The sequence below is a fragment of the Hyperolius riggenbachi genome, chromosome 2 (genome assembly GCF_040937935.1).
Source record: "Hyperolius riggenbachi isolate aHypRig1 chromosome 2, aHypRig1.pri, whole genome shotgun sequence".
Lineage (NCBI taxonomy): Eukaryota > Metazoa > Chordata > Amphibia > Anura > Hyperoliidae > Hyperolius > Hyperolius riggenbachi.
In genome coordinates, this window is record NC_090647.1 from 338,429,255 (window position 1) to 338,445,425 (window position 16,171).

The 16,171-nt window shown below is 43.3% G+C and overlaps 1 protein-coding gene across 3 annotated transcripts in view; it reads right to left on the reverse strand.

Annotated features, from left to right (window-relative positions):
• The window catches only part of LOC137546682 (serine/arginine repetitive matrix protein 5-like), a 37,453-nt gene extending 24,278 nt beyond the window's left edge, over positions 1-13,175 (reverse strand). For all 3 annotated transcript variants that reach the window (XM_068269427.1, XM_068269429.1, XM_068269426.1), the window contains exon 1: positions 10,487-13,175. In XM_068269427.1, coding sequence (XP_068125528.1) covers positions 10,487-13,166 — 2,680 coding nt within the window. In that variant the 5' untranslated portion in view covers positions 13,167-13,175. The remainder of the gene's footprint in view (positions 1-10,486) is intronic.
• Positions 13,176-16,171: the final 2,996 nt, after the last annotated feature.

The window sequence follows — 16,171 nt, forward strand, 5'->3', positions numbered from 1 at the left end:
GAGAGCGCACAACACACTGGCTAAAAATCCGGATGTTCTACCCCACTTCCTATGCGTATTGTAGCGGCGATTTTGGATGGGGACACATGGGCAAGCATTTTGGAGTGGAGCAGCAGTGACTTTAAACGTGCTGGAGATGTTGGCAGTATGTCGGAGGTGGAGGTGAGTGCTAAACAGCGGAGGGCCTGATTCCACAGGTCCACCTTCTGCTGACCTCCCAGACCCCAACATTTTTATTCTATTTCTACTATCTTTTGCCAAACGGATCCGGATCGCATCCTGATGAACACCTGATGCAACCTGACCGGATCCGGAGAACCGTACGGTTCCGATCCGGATCCGGTCCGGATCCGGTCAGGTCATCCGGTCCGTTTGGCAGAGAACCGCAAGTGTGAACCGGCCCTTATAGGGACATAATTTTAACGGTGTAATAACCGGGACATATGGGCAAATACAATACGTGAGTTTTAATTATGGAGGCATGTAATATTTTAAAACTATAATGGCTGAAAACTGAGAAATAATGAATTTTTTCCGTTTTTCTCTTATTCTTCCTGTTAAAATGTATTTACAGTAAAGTGGCTCTTAGCAAAATGTACCACCCAAAGAAATCCTAATTGGTGGCGGAAAAAACAAGATATAGATCAGTTCATTCTGATAAGTAGTGATAAAGTTATAGGCTAATGAATGGGAGGTGAACATTGCTCAGATGCATAAAGTGAAAACGACTGAAGGCTGAAGTGGTTAAAGGGCAAGCCTAAAAGTCGTCATAATCAAGATTTGCCAGCAGTGGGCGCGTAGCTCACTATAAACAGAATATATATAGGTTAACAGGTTTACCTCTGGAAAAAATACACAACACTCATCTGTTGAATTTTATAAAATTATATTGATATAAAAAATAGATAAAGCATATATACAGGAATATACATCTTTCCAGTTGTTGTCCATCATCCAATATACATTTTCAAAGATCCTTTAGTGAAACAAGTCCATATCAATATAGCAACTCTTCTGCTGTAGTTTTTTATCCTCCATCGATAATTGTTATCTCGAGATTATACAGTGTATGGTACACACAAATATAGCTTTATCCTTCAAAATGGTGTATAAAGTTCTATTCTTGTATAAAGAACTTTAAGTAGATATATCTTCATCAAGCAAAGCTGGGTAGTTGTCACTAAGCTTGCAATTGCATTTAAATAGTAATGCTTACTGATTGTATATGAAGTATAGCATAAAAAATTATCTAAAAAACGTAAAACTGCTGAAGTTTGAAATGACAATTCTTTAGCATCTATATAAGCTATTGTCAATAAATTAACCAAAAATAATGCATATTACCTCTCTTTGGTTCTAGAATCACAGTAGAAGGTAGAGTCTCTAGGCCTCAGTTGATCTCAGTAGAGTTTCAGGCTCAATGATAAAATATACCAGCCTGCCAGGGCTTTTTATTGTAAAGTTTCTAAGATGGCGTCTGCTAGGGGATTTTATGGTGACGCACAAAATTCAAATTTATTTTTAACTGGTACATTGTGACATTTTGAGACATTTTAAACTATTGGGTCTATCGGGTTATCTGAGCAGGTGCGTACATATATGACGCTACTTGGCTTATTAACGTAAGCACTCTATGTCTTTTCTAATCAAAATTACATCAATAACATTTTAGTTAGCTCTTATGACCCAAGTGATGTCCTTATGACATCTTTCTGGAGATATATGCGTATGTTCAAGCTTATCTTATGTTCTAAAAATATGGGATGTTCTCTGGTACATCATTAATAAACAGGGATTTCTGAATGCCTCCTGTGGTCACAGGTTGTACTGTCTTGATCACATGGATTATTGTTTTGGTAGTGTATTCATAACAAATAGCCATCTGTTTTAATACTAAATTATATAGAAAGCAAACTTATTTACCTAATATATAGGTCTATTATTGATCAACTCATTAATTGATACCTCTATGATCAGTATACATGATCACTATATCAGCATATAGCAGGCTTAGCTTCTGTGGTGCATGTCTCTGATGGGCAAGCCTTGCTAAGCAGGCATTACAGCCAGAACTGAGTAATCAGAACATTTCTCCAGCACTATCTTAATATAAACATAACCTTGTACAGGGAACAAACAGCTTACTGCAGAAAATGACACTTAAAGAGTAACTGTTAGCCCCCAAAGTGAAATTTAAATCTCTATAGCAATGTTTTATTTAGTATTTCAGTGAGCCAAAAAGCCAATGCAGAACTTAAAAATCAATGTAATTTTTATACTATGTAGCCTTTTGGACAAGCTCCGGACGCAAAGCCGCATATCAGATACTGCTTCAGCATGCAGAGCATGCCTATGTCTGCCCGACCCCTCTCTCCCCCAGGTGCCGATCTATTCTCACATCAAACAGCTGACCGCTCTGACACGGAGAGAGCGGGAGCACTTACAGCGCCGCCACCGCAGAGCAGCCGCCGAGTCACATGTGAGAGTGACTCGGCGGCGGCTGCTCTGCGGTGGCGGCGCTGTAAGTGCTCCCGCTCTCTCCGTGTCAGAGCGGTCAGCTGTTTGATGTGAGAATAGATCGGCACCTGGGGGAGAGAGGGGTCGGGCAGACATAGGCATGCTCTGCATGCTGAAGCAGTATCTGATATGCGGCTTTGCGTCCGGAGCTTGTCCAAAAGGCTACATAGTATAAAAATTACATTGATTTTTAAGTTCTGCATTGGCTTTTTGGCTCACTGAAATACTAAATAAAACATTGCTATAGAGATTTAAATTTCACTTTGGGGGCTAACAGTTACTCTTTAAGGGTTACTCTAACCAGCAATCTAACTCTGATTAAAGAAGAACTCTGCTTATAATCATAAAATCTTGAAATTCACTAAAAACATTTGCAAAACATTTTAAAACACATATAATCAACCCAAAGCAAGATGGAGATAATTTCTCTGCATTAATATGAGATTTTTTGACAAGTGAATGGCGGAGGGAGGCATGCTGAGCCCTCCACGCGTGGCGTGGTCCACGTGACCACTTCGTCAGGAGCCTCCTGACGAAGTGGTCACATGGACCACACCACGCGTGGTGCATTCAGCGTGCCTCCCTCCGCCCTCCACTTGTTGCTGCTAATGATTCTACATGGGATCCTGTCCTGGGAATATGTATGTACTGTATATCACTCCCTGCATCCTCCTTCCCTATATGCGATATTCATCATCAATATTATTTACAGTATATGTTTGTGAGCATATACAAACTCTTCCCACCTCTTTATTATTCATGACTTTTCACGCACTGGGTTTAGAAATTGTTTGCATGTATGCATCAGCACTTTAATTCTTTCCCTTGGATCCGGGACCTATACACTCCATGCTGGGATCTTTTTTGAACCCAGACAGAGATTGTGCAGTTAAAGGGTCACTATTTATTGATGAGAGCTGAGGCACTGTTATTGAATTGCATTCTTCCCACATTACATTGTGCTATGGAGGGTTATTTGTGTTGTGCGATGCACACTTTTAAATGGTTTTAATGATTTTTGTCTTAGTGTTTTGAATAAAGATGATTTAATTGTATATTTTGGTGGTGCAGCCTATTCTTGTCCAGGATTTCTATTTCTCATGTTGTTTGCATTTATTCGTCACTAAGATTAAAGGACATACGAGGTGAAAATAAACGGATCAGAAAAACAATTGTATCTATCCTCCTCCTTCTAAAAATGACTTTTTAAGATATTCCACGGTTTTATTTTATATTTGAATCTAGTTTTTACATTTTTACTGTTTCATTGTCTCTGCTCAATGACACCTTCATTGAAGTATGCTAGAGCTAAAATGTATGAATTATTGACCCTTTTTATATCTTTCCTGCTCTCAGAAGCCATTTACTGACAAGAAAGTATTTTATAGCTATCAGTGAGGGTTATGCTATTGTCTGACCCAGTCCGACCTGGTCCCGACCCAAATAGAAATGTAACTTAAAAAAGGAACACAGCCAAGTTATTTGTGTGCTTGGTGCTATACATACACAAGTCTATCTCATCATGTCACATGTCACGTCGGTTGTCCTTTAAAGAGTACCTGAAGTCAGAGAAATAAGAGGGCCTGCCATCCCTACTTCCCTTTAAAAATGCCAATTTCCTGGCTGTGATGCTGATCTTTTCACTTCATTAATGTCTGAATCGCACACTTAGAACAAGCATGCAGCCAGAAGAGTCAGAAAGGATAGTCTCATTTTACATTTTTAATTTGCACAAAATATGCAATATCAGCCACTTCTTGCATGTATTATAAATGCAAAGAAACACATGCAGCAATATTTCAGCTTAGCTAAGCCTTGGTCCTCTCTAATTCTGATGAGGATGCTATTGCCTGGTAGTCACCACAGCAGTGCAGCAAGAGCTGGGGGAGACAGGAGTCCAGATCAGCACCATTAAAATAAATAGGGTATTATGTATGAACTTGCACATTTCTCTATATCTTGCCAGACACTGCTCTACCTTGCCAGCTGGCAGTAGGCTTTTTTACAATATAACTCTTTCTATAAATAGATGAGGGGTCAGAAATTGAGCCTTTTATTATTTTTATTATATACTTGAGTGGGGGTGGATATTTGGTTGTTCACTTATTAACCAGTTCGGCCTATCTGGACGAGCTTCCTCGTCCAGATAGGCACTGCTGCTCCCGCCGCATGGTGCGCACGGTCGGGCGTGCTCCCGTGTGTCGCTAGCCCCCCGATCAGTGAATGGGAGTATAATTCCCATTTACCGATCTAACTTCCCTGCAGAAAAAGCGACGCTTTCTATCCAGAGAGCGCGGTATTTCTGCCCCCAGGACACTTCTCCTCTTTTTTTTAGTTCCTGGATGCGAGATCGTTCGCATCCAGGACTTTTTTTACTGTGGCCATCTTGTGGCCAAATAGTAAACTGCACCCACATACATTTTTTATACATTTAAAATTAGCAGTTTCCCTCCCACACCAAAAATTACCCACATACATTTTTTATTAAAAAAAAAAAATACAATAAAAAAACAAACAAAAACAAAATAAATAGTTACCCAAGGGTCTGAACTTTTTAAATATGCATGTCAAGAGAGTATGTTATTATATTAATTAAAATTATAAGCTTATAAATAGTGATGGACGCAAATTGAAAAAATGCACCTTTATTTCTAAATTAAATATCGGCCCCCCTAAATTGTGATAGGGACATCAATTAAACGGTGTAATAACAGGGACAGATGGGCAAATAAAATACATGAGTTTTAATTACAGTAGCGTATATAAATATCAAACTATAATGGCCAAAACTGAGAAATAATGAATTTTTTTCATTTCTTTCTTAAGCTTCCTGTTAAAATGGATTTAGAAAAAAAAAATTCTTAGCAAAATGTACTACCCAAAGAAAGCCTAATTAGTGGCAGAAAAAACAAGATATAGATCAATTAATTGTGATAAGTAGCAATAAAGTTATTGGCGAATTAATGGGAGGTGAACGTTGCTCGGATGCATGAGGTTTTCGACACTGCGGTGCTGAACCGGTTAAGGAGATAACCAGACAGCACATGCCCGCTCATCTTATTACTTCCGCCCCCTTTTCATGAAAATGAGGAAAAGCCTTAACAATGAGACCAAGGTGTTTTGTAATGATAAGCCTCATGTACACGGTACAATTTTCCGTCTGTCCGGATCAATTAGACAGATCTATAAGATAATTTCCAATCGGATTGCTTTAGATTTTACAATAGATTTTGGGTACTTATCAAAGCAAAATCCATCGCAAAATTGATCTGAAACAATTTGGACATCTACACACGATGCAACTTTTTATTAGATCTATCTAATAGATCTGATCTGATAGAAAATTGTACCGAGAAGATGAGGCTTTAGAAGGATTTGCCACGCCTGCTTACAATGTTTTTCATTAGCTTTGATGTGTAAATTTGGACAAAAAATATTTATTTTGTTCAGTAATGAGGATGAGACTGATTCCTTCTCTTCACCTTGAACTGTTTGTTTGTCAGCTAACCTCAATAATTGTTTCATTTCAGAGTCCCTGGATAACTCTTGGTGATCCAGAACCACTAGGATATTGTAAGGTGCTCAAAGCGATAAAAAAAAAAACTCTGCTAAATACAAGCTTGCATTCTTAAATTAAAAGTCGTCAGGGGAAAAAAGTTAGAAACTTACTTCAGTAATGAAAAGCCTCTGGATGATCAGGCGGCTTCTCGTATTCTCCCACAGACCACTGTTCCAGAGCAGGATCCCTATATACCTATTTGACAAAAGCTTGCTGATAAGATATCTTCTGGCCATGCTCTCAAGCACATCCAGACTGGCCATGTGTAAGTAAGCTCCGTGCATGCCCTGGAGAATGTAGCCTTCGTGTGTGGAGGAAACACATGCTCGAGCTGCTTCATTCTACTAGGCATGTGCAGACCTTACTTGCGCATGCCCAGTCTCTACAGCTGTTAATTCCATGTGGCTCACAGGCCGTAGCTGTGGTGCCACATGCAGGGGCCACCTTGTATAGTCGCTCTGCCTCCCCTTTGCGCAACCTGTAGGTTATCAGTCACCACTGTAGCAGTAGCAGCCACTGATTAGCCACTGCTGCTATGCCAGCAGCAGTTACAACCATTGATTAGCAGCTGCCACTGAGACAGTAGCACTATGCCTGCATATGGAAGGGTACATGCTAACTGCACACACTATATGGGTTATTTCCTGTGGAAATGTTCTATTTGACAAAATGTCACAGGCGTAGTGTACCTAACAACAATCAGCAAAAATTGTGTTTAATTTAGCTAGTTCGACCCCTTAGCACTCAAGAACGCAATATGGCCTTTGGCCTACAAAGTTTGGACCCCCCCTGCATTATGAGAATTTATAGTATAAACTAAGTAATATTTTACACATCTAAAATTCAACTCAGGAGTAATTGGAAAAGTCCATATATGTGAATATGAGCATATATATATATATATATATATATATATATATATATATATATATATATATATACAGTATATATATCATTTGAGATCTTAAATTAGTGTACAATCTTAAAGTAAAAAAGTTAAATATTTCACCTATTTTGCAAAAAGTGCCGAGTATGCCAATGACACAAGTCGTTTAGCAATTTACATTTATTAAAATAATCATTCTATTTCAGTTTGCAACAAGCTATGACAAGTGACTGTAAGACAAAATAACAATTTTATCTCACCATTAGGTCAGTCATTTTTCATGTTCAGTCTAAAATATGTCCTGTCTAGCAACACCTCCATTATTCTTGCATGAGTATTTAACTGCACGGAGCAGGAGGCATTGCAACTCTGTAAGAGTAATCACTTGCAATAATCAGCAAACCTACACAACCAGTAGCCATTGTGGTCTTACTAAACCTTTCACAAGGTTGTAGCTGTTTTTGCAGGACAAAGCAAAGTAAAACATCTGAAGTGATGTTTGCAAAATTTCTTTAAGGGCTGGTGCACACCGAGCGGCTTTTTGGGCGTTTTCAGATCCGCTTGTGGCTGCGGATCTGCTTGGTCAATGTATCTCAATGGGGTGGTGCACACCAGAGCGGCAGGCGTTTTGCAGAAACGAAAAATGCCTGGGTGAGGCATTTTTTGGATTGCGGATGCGTTTCTGCCTCAATGTTAAGTATAGGAAAAACGCAAACCGCTCTGAAAAACGGCACTTCAGAGCGGTTTTGCAGGCGTTTTTGTTACAGAAGCTGTTCAGTAACAGCTTTACTGTAACAATATATAAAATCTACGATACTGAAAACCGCAGCAGCAATCCGCAAAACGCTAGCAAAACGCCTCATAAAAATAAAAAAAAGCGTTTAAAAATCTGCTAGCGTTTTGCGGATCTGCTAGCGGGTTTTGGTGTGCACCAGCCCTAAATGTGTAGTTTTGAACTGAGCTGATTGGGTTGTTTTTTAACACCACAAGTTAAATGTGACTTTAGATAAATACCACTTTGGTACAGGATTGGGAAGACTGGAGGAACTGGTTGTTTTACATATTAAAATTGTTTAAATGTGTTTAAAAATCTAACCAAAACATACCTGAAAGAGGGAAATACTGCTCTTCCACCGCCGCTTTCATGCTGTAGCTGTAACTAGGCACTAGGTAAATAGGCATCAGGAAATTTGGGTGCACCATGCGCCACCATAGGCTGTAATGTTGATTACGGCTATAGCGGAGGTCAGAAGTTATTACTTTAAAAAGAGCGTAATTCGTACACCAGCAATAGCTGGAGGGCGAGTTATGTCTTTCCCAGTGTCCATGGCTGCCTGGAGTGGATTTAACGCCGCTGGGACTTTTGCAGGAGCAGAGGGAGCCGGTTTTAACACCTAGTACCCACATTTGTCCAAACCCATATGACACCCAGTACTCTTCCATGGCACACATCCAGATCCCACATGGCACTCACTACTCACTTTTGTCCTGCCCATTGCACCTACATGCACCCAGTACCTACTCTTGGCCTGTTCCCAGGACTCACATGACACCCACTAAAGTTTAGCGCTATCTGCTACTCAATCAGCACCCAATACTGCTTTACACCCACTGCAAATGACCACCCAATACGATTTAGCATCCACTACAACTTAGTATAAACTGGACCTTGGTAACCACTGCAGCTTGACAAAGACTGTACTTTGGCCCCTCAGCAACCACTGCAACTTAGCACAAACTGGACCTTTGCATCTTACAGCCAACTACACCTAGACACTGCAATTTTGCACCTACTAATGCTTAGCTACCACTGCATCAGGGATGTAGCAAAAGGGGTTGCAGAGGTTGCGATCGCATCGGGGCCCTTGGGCCAGAGGGGCCCCAAAGGACCCTCCCTCAACTACAGTATTAGCTCACTATTGCTCCTGTGCTCATAATAATCACTTCTATAGATACTTTGATTAGTGGTAATCATTAACAAACTCCTCCCCATCCTCTACTTGCACCTCAGACACTGTAGTTACCATTGGCAGGTTTTGGTGCACCGTATCAATTGTTATGTATAGAGTGCTTGGGGGGCCCCATTATAAAACTTGCATTGGGGCCCACAGCTCCTAAGCTACGCCACTGCACTGCATATTGGCAACCACTTCTTCTTTGCCTGAAAAGAGGCTTGCGTGCTAATCAATAAGTACAGAAGTCCCAGTAATGATAGGTGAGTCAATGTCTACATCAGGTTTCACTTCTCACATTCTAATAGTGGCCACCTATCACTGCTGATTTGAGGCTGTTGGAACCAAAAGGCTTGGTTGTAAGGAGAAACTAAGTCTGCCTGAATCAGAATTGGCATTGCATGAAAAATGCCATAAAAATCGGATATCGGAATCGCATGTAGTGTAAAAGAGCCCTTAACCTCTTGAGGACTGCAGGGCTAAACCCCCCTAGTGACCAGGCAATTTTTAGTTTAAAAGGCCACTGCAGCTTTAAGGCCAAGCTGCAGGGCCGCACAACATAGCACACGAGTGATTCCCCCCCCCCCTTTTCTCCCCACCAACAGAGCTCTCTGTTGGTGGGGTCTGATCGCTCCCCCCATGTTTGTTTTTTTTTTTATAAATATTTTTGTTTGTTTGTTTTTTTTAAAAACAGCTGTTCCTTTAAACCCCTTCCCTCCCTCCCTCGCTTCCTCCCCCCAGCCAGCCAATCATGGCGATCAGCTCTCATAGGCTTTACCCTATGAGAGCCGATCGCTCTCTTGTCCCCCAGGGGGACAGCCGTGTCACACGGCTGTCCCCAGTGCAGCGCTGCTGCTGATCGCAGCGCTGCACAGAGTAAATAGACGGCGATTACGCCGTCTAACAGTCTCCCGAGCGGCAATAGCCGCTCGGAGACTGAAGGCGGGGCGGAGCTCCGCCCCTCAAGCAGGAGATGCGCGCGCAGCCTGCGCGCGATCTCCTGCAAAACAGAGCCCCAGGACTTTACGCCAATTGGCGTTAGGCGGTCCTGGGGCTGCCGCCGCGGCCACGCCTACTGGCGTGACGCGGTCGGCAAGAGGTTAAACTGCTATAAAGAAAGGGTGGGGTGCAAAGACTGCCTAATACTGCTTTATGGATTGATTAATTGAATGGTGCCCTTTTTCAAATTTGAGCACCACCCCCTTGAGGATCCTCTGCACAGACTTGTCTTTTACAGATGTCTTGTAAGTTGTAATGACCATTATCAAAGTAAAAGGGATAAGGCAGCATTTAAGTGTGGGGACGAGGTGTGCTAAAACCCAGTCTTTGCACCTGAAAAAAAAGTTTTGGGTCAGCACCACCAGTGATTATAAAACACGCTCTTTTATTGAAAAATAAAAAAATTATAGTAGAATGAGAAATTTAAGCTGGCTTGGCTGAAAAGCTGGCTTCTTCTCATGCTGCTATTCATTTTTAAACAGCTTGTTTTATAATTTCTGGTGGTAACAACTTGATCAAAAGCCCATTCTCATCTAAAGTCATGTATTAATGTTTCCATTCAATAGTACTTACAGCATTGACAGCTTTCACTGAAAACTAGACCAGATGGACAATCTTGCTCATAGGTGAGTCCTTTCCAGCAGTTCCAGAAAGCATTTCTCCTTCCAGCTACGGGGTATAAACCACTTGATTTCCCAATACAAAATGCACTGGTCTTGGAGGACTTCTTGGGCTCATTGGTCTTGGGGTGATCCTTTGGTTCACTGCTCTTAGGATGTTCTTTACGTTCACTGCTCATGGAGTGATCTTTTGATTCACTGCTGTTAGGGTGTTCCTTAGGTTCACTGCTCTTGGGGTGTCCCTTAGGCTCACTGCTCTTGGGATGCTTGTTAGGCCCACTGGTTTTGGGGTGTTCCTTTGGCTCACTGGCCTTGGGGTGTTCCTTAGACTCACTGGACTTAGGGTTTTCCTTAGGCTCGTCGCCCTTGGGCTGATTCTTATGTTCGCTCATCTTGGGGTGGTCCTTATGTTCAGCACTCTTAGGATGTTCTTTGGTTTCACTACCCTTAGGATGTTCAGTGTGATCAGCACTTTTGGGATGCTCTTTCTGTTCACTGCTCTTGGGATGCTCATTGGGCTCACTTGTTTTGGGGTGTTCTTTAGGCTTACTGGCTTTGGGCAGTTCCTTAGGGCCGCTGCTTTTGGGATGATCCTTAGGCTCACTGCTTTTGGGATGATCCTCAGGTTCACTCATCTTGGGGTGCTCTTTATGATCAGCACTCTTAAGGTGTTCTTTGGTTTCACTGCCCTTAGGATGCTCTATATGATCAGCACTTTTGGGATGTTCTTTATGTTCACTGCTCTTGGGGTGTTCCTTAGGCTCACTGGCCTTGGGGTGTTCCTTAGGCTCACTATTTTTTGGGTGTTCCTTAGGCTCGTTGCTCTTGGGCTGATCCTTAGGTTCACTCATCTTGGGGTGGTCCTTATGCTCAGCACTCTTAGGATGTACTTCAGTTTCACTACCCTTAGGATGCTCAGTGTGATCAGCACTTTTGGGATGCTCTTTATGTTCACTGCTCTTGGGGTGTTCCTTAGGCTCACTGGCCTTGGGGTGTTTTTTAGGCTCACTAGCCTTGGGGTGTTCCTTAGGCTCACTGGTCTTGGGGTGGTCCTTCGGCTCGTTGCTCTTGGGCTGATCCTTAGGTTCACTCATCTTGGGATGGTTCTTATGCTCAGCACTCTTAGGATGTTCTTTAGTTTCACTGCCCTTAGGTTGCTCAGTGTGATCAGCACTTTTGGGATGCTCTTTATTTTCACTGCTCTTTGGGTGTTCCTTAGGCTCACTGGCCTTGGGGTGTTCCGTAGGCTCACTATTCTTTGGGTGTTCCTTAGGCTCGTTGCTCTTGGGCTGATCCTTAGGTTCACTCATCTTGGGGTGGTCCTTATGCTCAGCACTCTTAGGATGTTCTTCAGTTTCACTACCCTTAGGATGCACAGTGTGATCAGCGCTTTTGGGATGCTCTTTATGTTCACTGCTCTTGGGGCGTTCCTTAGGCTCACTGGCCTTGGGGCGTTCCTTAGGCTCACTGGTCTTGGGGTGTTCTTTAGGCTCATTGCTCTTGGGCTGATCCTTAGGTTCACTCATCTTGGGGTGGTCCTTATGCTCAGTACTCTTAGGATGTTCTTTGGTTTCGCTGCCCTTAGGCTGCTCTATGTGATCAGCACTTTTGGGATGCTCTTTATTTTCACTGCTCTTTGGGTGTTCCTTAGGCTGACTGGCCTTGGGGTGTTCCTTAGGCTCACTATTCTTTGGGTGTTCCTTAGGCTCGTTGCTCTTGGGCTGATCCTTAGGTTCACTCATCTTGGGGTGGTCCTTATGCTCAGCACTCTTAGGATGTTCTTCAGTTTCTCTACCTTTAGGATGCTCAGTGTGATCAGCGCTTTTGGGATGCTCTTTAGGTTCACTGCTCTTGGGGTGTTCCTTAGGCTCACTGGCTTTGGGGTGTTCTTTAGGCTCACTAGCCTTGGGGTGTTCCTTAGGCTCACTGGTCTTGGGGTGGTCCTTTGGCTCGTTGCTCTTGGGCTGATCCTTAGGTTCACTCATCTTGGGATGGTTCTTATGCTCAGCACTCTTAGGATGTTCTTTAGTTTCACTTCCCTTAGGTTGCTCAGTGTGATCAGCACTTTTGGGATGCTCTTTATGTTCACTGCTCTTGGGATGCTTGTTGGGCTCACTTGTTTTGGGGTGTTCCTTAGGCTCACTGCTTTTGGGATGATCCTTAGGTTCACTCATCTTGGGGTGCTCTTTATGCTCAGCACTCTTAGGATGTTCTTTAGTTTCACTGCTCTTAGGATGCTCTATGTGATCAGCACTTTTGGGATGCTCTTTATGTTCACTGCTCTTGGGGTGTTCCTTAGGCTCACTGGTTTGGGGGTGGTCCTTATGCTCACTGTTTTTGGGGTGTTCCTTAGGCGCGTTGCTCTTTGGCTGATCCTTAGGTTCACTCATCTTAGGGTGGTCCTTGTGCTCAGTACTCTTAGAATGTTCTTCAGTGTTGCTACCTTTAGGATGTTCAGTGTGATCAGTACTTTTGGGATGCTCTTTATGTTCACTGCTCTTGGGGTGCTCATTAGGCTCACTGGCCTTGGGGTGTTCTTTAGGCTCACTAGCCTTGGGGTGTTCCTTAGGCTTATTGGTCTTGGGGTGGTCCTTCGGCTCGTTGCTCTTGGGCTGATCCTTCGGTTCACTCATCTTGGGGTGGTTCTTATGCTCAGCACTCTTAGGATGTTCTGTAGTTTCACTACCCTTAGGATGCTCAGTGCGATCAGCACTTTTGGGATGCTCCTTATGTTCACTGCTCTTGGGATGCTCATTAGGCTCACTTGTTTTGGGGTGTTCTTTAGGCTCACTGGCCTTGGGGTGTTCCTTAGGCTCACTGCTTTTGGGATGATCCTTAGGTTCACTCATTTTGGGGTGCACTTTATGCTCAGCACTCTTAGGATGTTCTTTGGTTTTGCTGCCCTTAGGATGCTCTTTATGTTCACTGCTCTTGGGATGCTCGTTAGGCTCACTAGTTTTGGGGTTTTCTTTAGGCTTACTGGCCTTGGGGTTTTCCTTAGGCTCATTGCTCTTGGGCTGATCCTTAGGTTCATTCATCTTGGGATGGTTCTTATGCTCAGCACTCTTAGGATGTTCTTTAGTTTCACTACCCTTAGGTTGCTCAGTGTGATCAGCACTTTTGGGATGCTCTTTATGTTCACTGCTCTTGGGATGCTTGTTAGGCTCACTTGTTTTGGGGTGTTCCTTAGGCTCACTGCTTTTGGGATGATCCTTAGGTTCACTCATCTTGGGGTGCTCTTTATGCTCAGCACTCTTAGTATGTTCTTTAGTTTCACTGCTCTTAGGATGCTCTATGTGATCAGCAATTTTGGGATGCTCTTTATGTTCACTGCTCTTGGGGTGTTCCTTAGGCTCACTGGTTTGGGGGTGGCCCTTATTCTCACTGTTTTTGGGGTGTTCCTTTGGCTGATCCTTAGGTTCACTCATCTTAGGGTGGTCCTTGTGCTCAGTACTCTTAGAATGTTCTTCAGTGTTGCTACCTTTAGGATGTTCAGTGTGATCAGTACTTTTGGGATGCTCTTTATATTCACTGCTCTTGGGATGCTCGTTAGGCTCACTAGTTTTGGGGTTTTCTTTAGGCTCACTGGCCTTGGGGTGTTCCTTAGGCTCCCCACTTTTGGGATGCTCTTTATGTTCACTGCTCTTGGGGTGTTCCTTATGCTCACTGGTCTTGGGGTGTTCCTTAGGCTCACTGCTCTTGGGCTGATCCTTAGGTTCACTCATCTTGGGGTGGTCTTTATGCTCAGCACTCTTAGGGTGTTCTTTAGTTTCACTGCTCTTAGAATGCTCTATGTGATCAGCACTTTTGGGATGCTCTTTATGTTCACTGTTCTTGGCATTTGCCTTAGGCTCTCTGGCCTTGGGGTGGTCCTTAGGCTCGTTGCTCTTGGGCTGATCCTTAGGTTCACTCACCTTGGGGTGGTTCTTATGCTCAGTACTCTTAGGACGTTCTTCAGTTTTACTCCCCTTAGGATGCTCAGTGTGATCAGCACTTTTGGGATGGTCTTTATGTTCACTGCTCTTGGGATGCTCGTTAGGCTCACTTGTTTTGGGGTGTTCCTTAGGCTCACTGCTTTTGGGATGATCCCTAGGTTCACTCATCTTGGGGTGCTCTTTATGCTCAGCACTCTTATGATGTTCTTTAGTTTCGCTGCCCTTAGGATGCTCTATGTGATCAGCACTTTTGGGGTGCTCTTTATGTTCACTGCTCTTGGGGTGTTCCTTAGGCTCACTGGTTTTGGGGTGGTCCTTAGGCTCACTGCCCTTGGGGTGTTCCTTAGGCTCGTTGCTCTTGGGCTGATCCTTAGGTTCACTCACCTTGGGGTGGTCCTTATGCTCAGTACTCTTAGAATGTTCTTCAGTTTTGCTACCCTTAGGATGCTCAGTGTGATCAGCACTTTTTTGATGCTCTTTCTGTTCACTGCTCTTGAGGTGTTCCTTAGGCTCACTGGCCTTGGGATGTTTCTTAGGCTCATTGCTATTGGGTTGATCCTTAGGTTCACTCATCTTGGGGTGGTTCTTATGCTCAGTACTCTTAGGATGTTCTTTAGTTTCACTACCCTTAGAATGCTCAGTGTGATCAGCACTTTTGGGATGCTCTTTATGTTCACTACTCTCAGGGTGCTCGTTAGACTCACTTGTTTTGGGGTGTTCTTTAGGCTCACTGGCCTTGGGGTGTTCCTTGGGCTCACTGCTTTTGGGGTGATCCTTAGGTTCACTCATCTTGGGGTGCTCTTTATGCTCAGCACTCTTAGTATTTTCTTTGGTTTTGCTGCCCTTAGGATGCTCTATGTGATCAGCACTTTTAGGATGCTCTTTATGTTCATTGATCTTGGGGTGTTCCTTAGGCTCACTGGTTTTGGGGTGTTCCTTAGGTTCACTGGTTTTGGGTTGTTCCTTAGGCTCATTGGCCTTGGGGTTTTCCTTAGGCTCACTGGCCTTGGGGTGTTCCTTAGGCTCACTGGCCTTGGGCTGATCCTTAGGTTCATTCATCTTGGGGTGGTCCTTATGCTCAGTAGTCTTAGGATGTTTTTCAGTTTCACTACCCTTAGGATGCTCTGTGTGATCAGCACTTTTGGGATGCTCTTTCTGTTCACTGCTCTTGGGATGCTCGTTAGGCTCACTAGTTTTGGAGTGTTCCTTAGGCTCACTGCTTTTGGGTTGTTCTTTTGGTTCACTGCTCTTGGGATGCTCAGTAGTCTCACTGCTCTTAGGGTGGTCTTTGGGATTACTATCCTTAGGGTGCTCTGTGTGATCAGCACCCTTGGGAAGCTCTTTATGTTCACTGCTCTTAGGATGTCCCTTAGGCTCACTGCCCTTGGGATGTTCATTTGGCTCATTACTCTTGGGATGCTTATTAGGCTCACTGCTCTTAGGGTGTTCCTTAGATTCAGTATTTTTTGGATGTTCCTTAGGTTCACCTATCTTGGGGTGCTGCTTAGGTTCATTGTTCTTAGGGTGTTCCTTAGGCTCAATGCTTTTAGTATGTTCTGTAGGTTCACCACCTTTAGAATGTTCCACGTGTTCAGTACTTTTGGGCTGTTCATTTGGTTTATTGCTCTTAGGATGCTCCTTAGGCTCAGTTGTCTTTGGATGTTCCTTTGGTTCACTTGTCTTGGGATGTTCCTTATTACTGC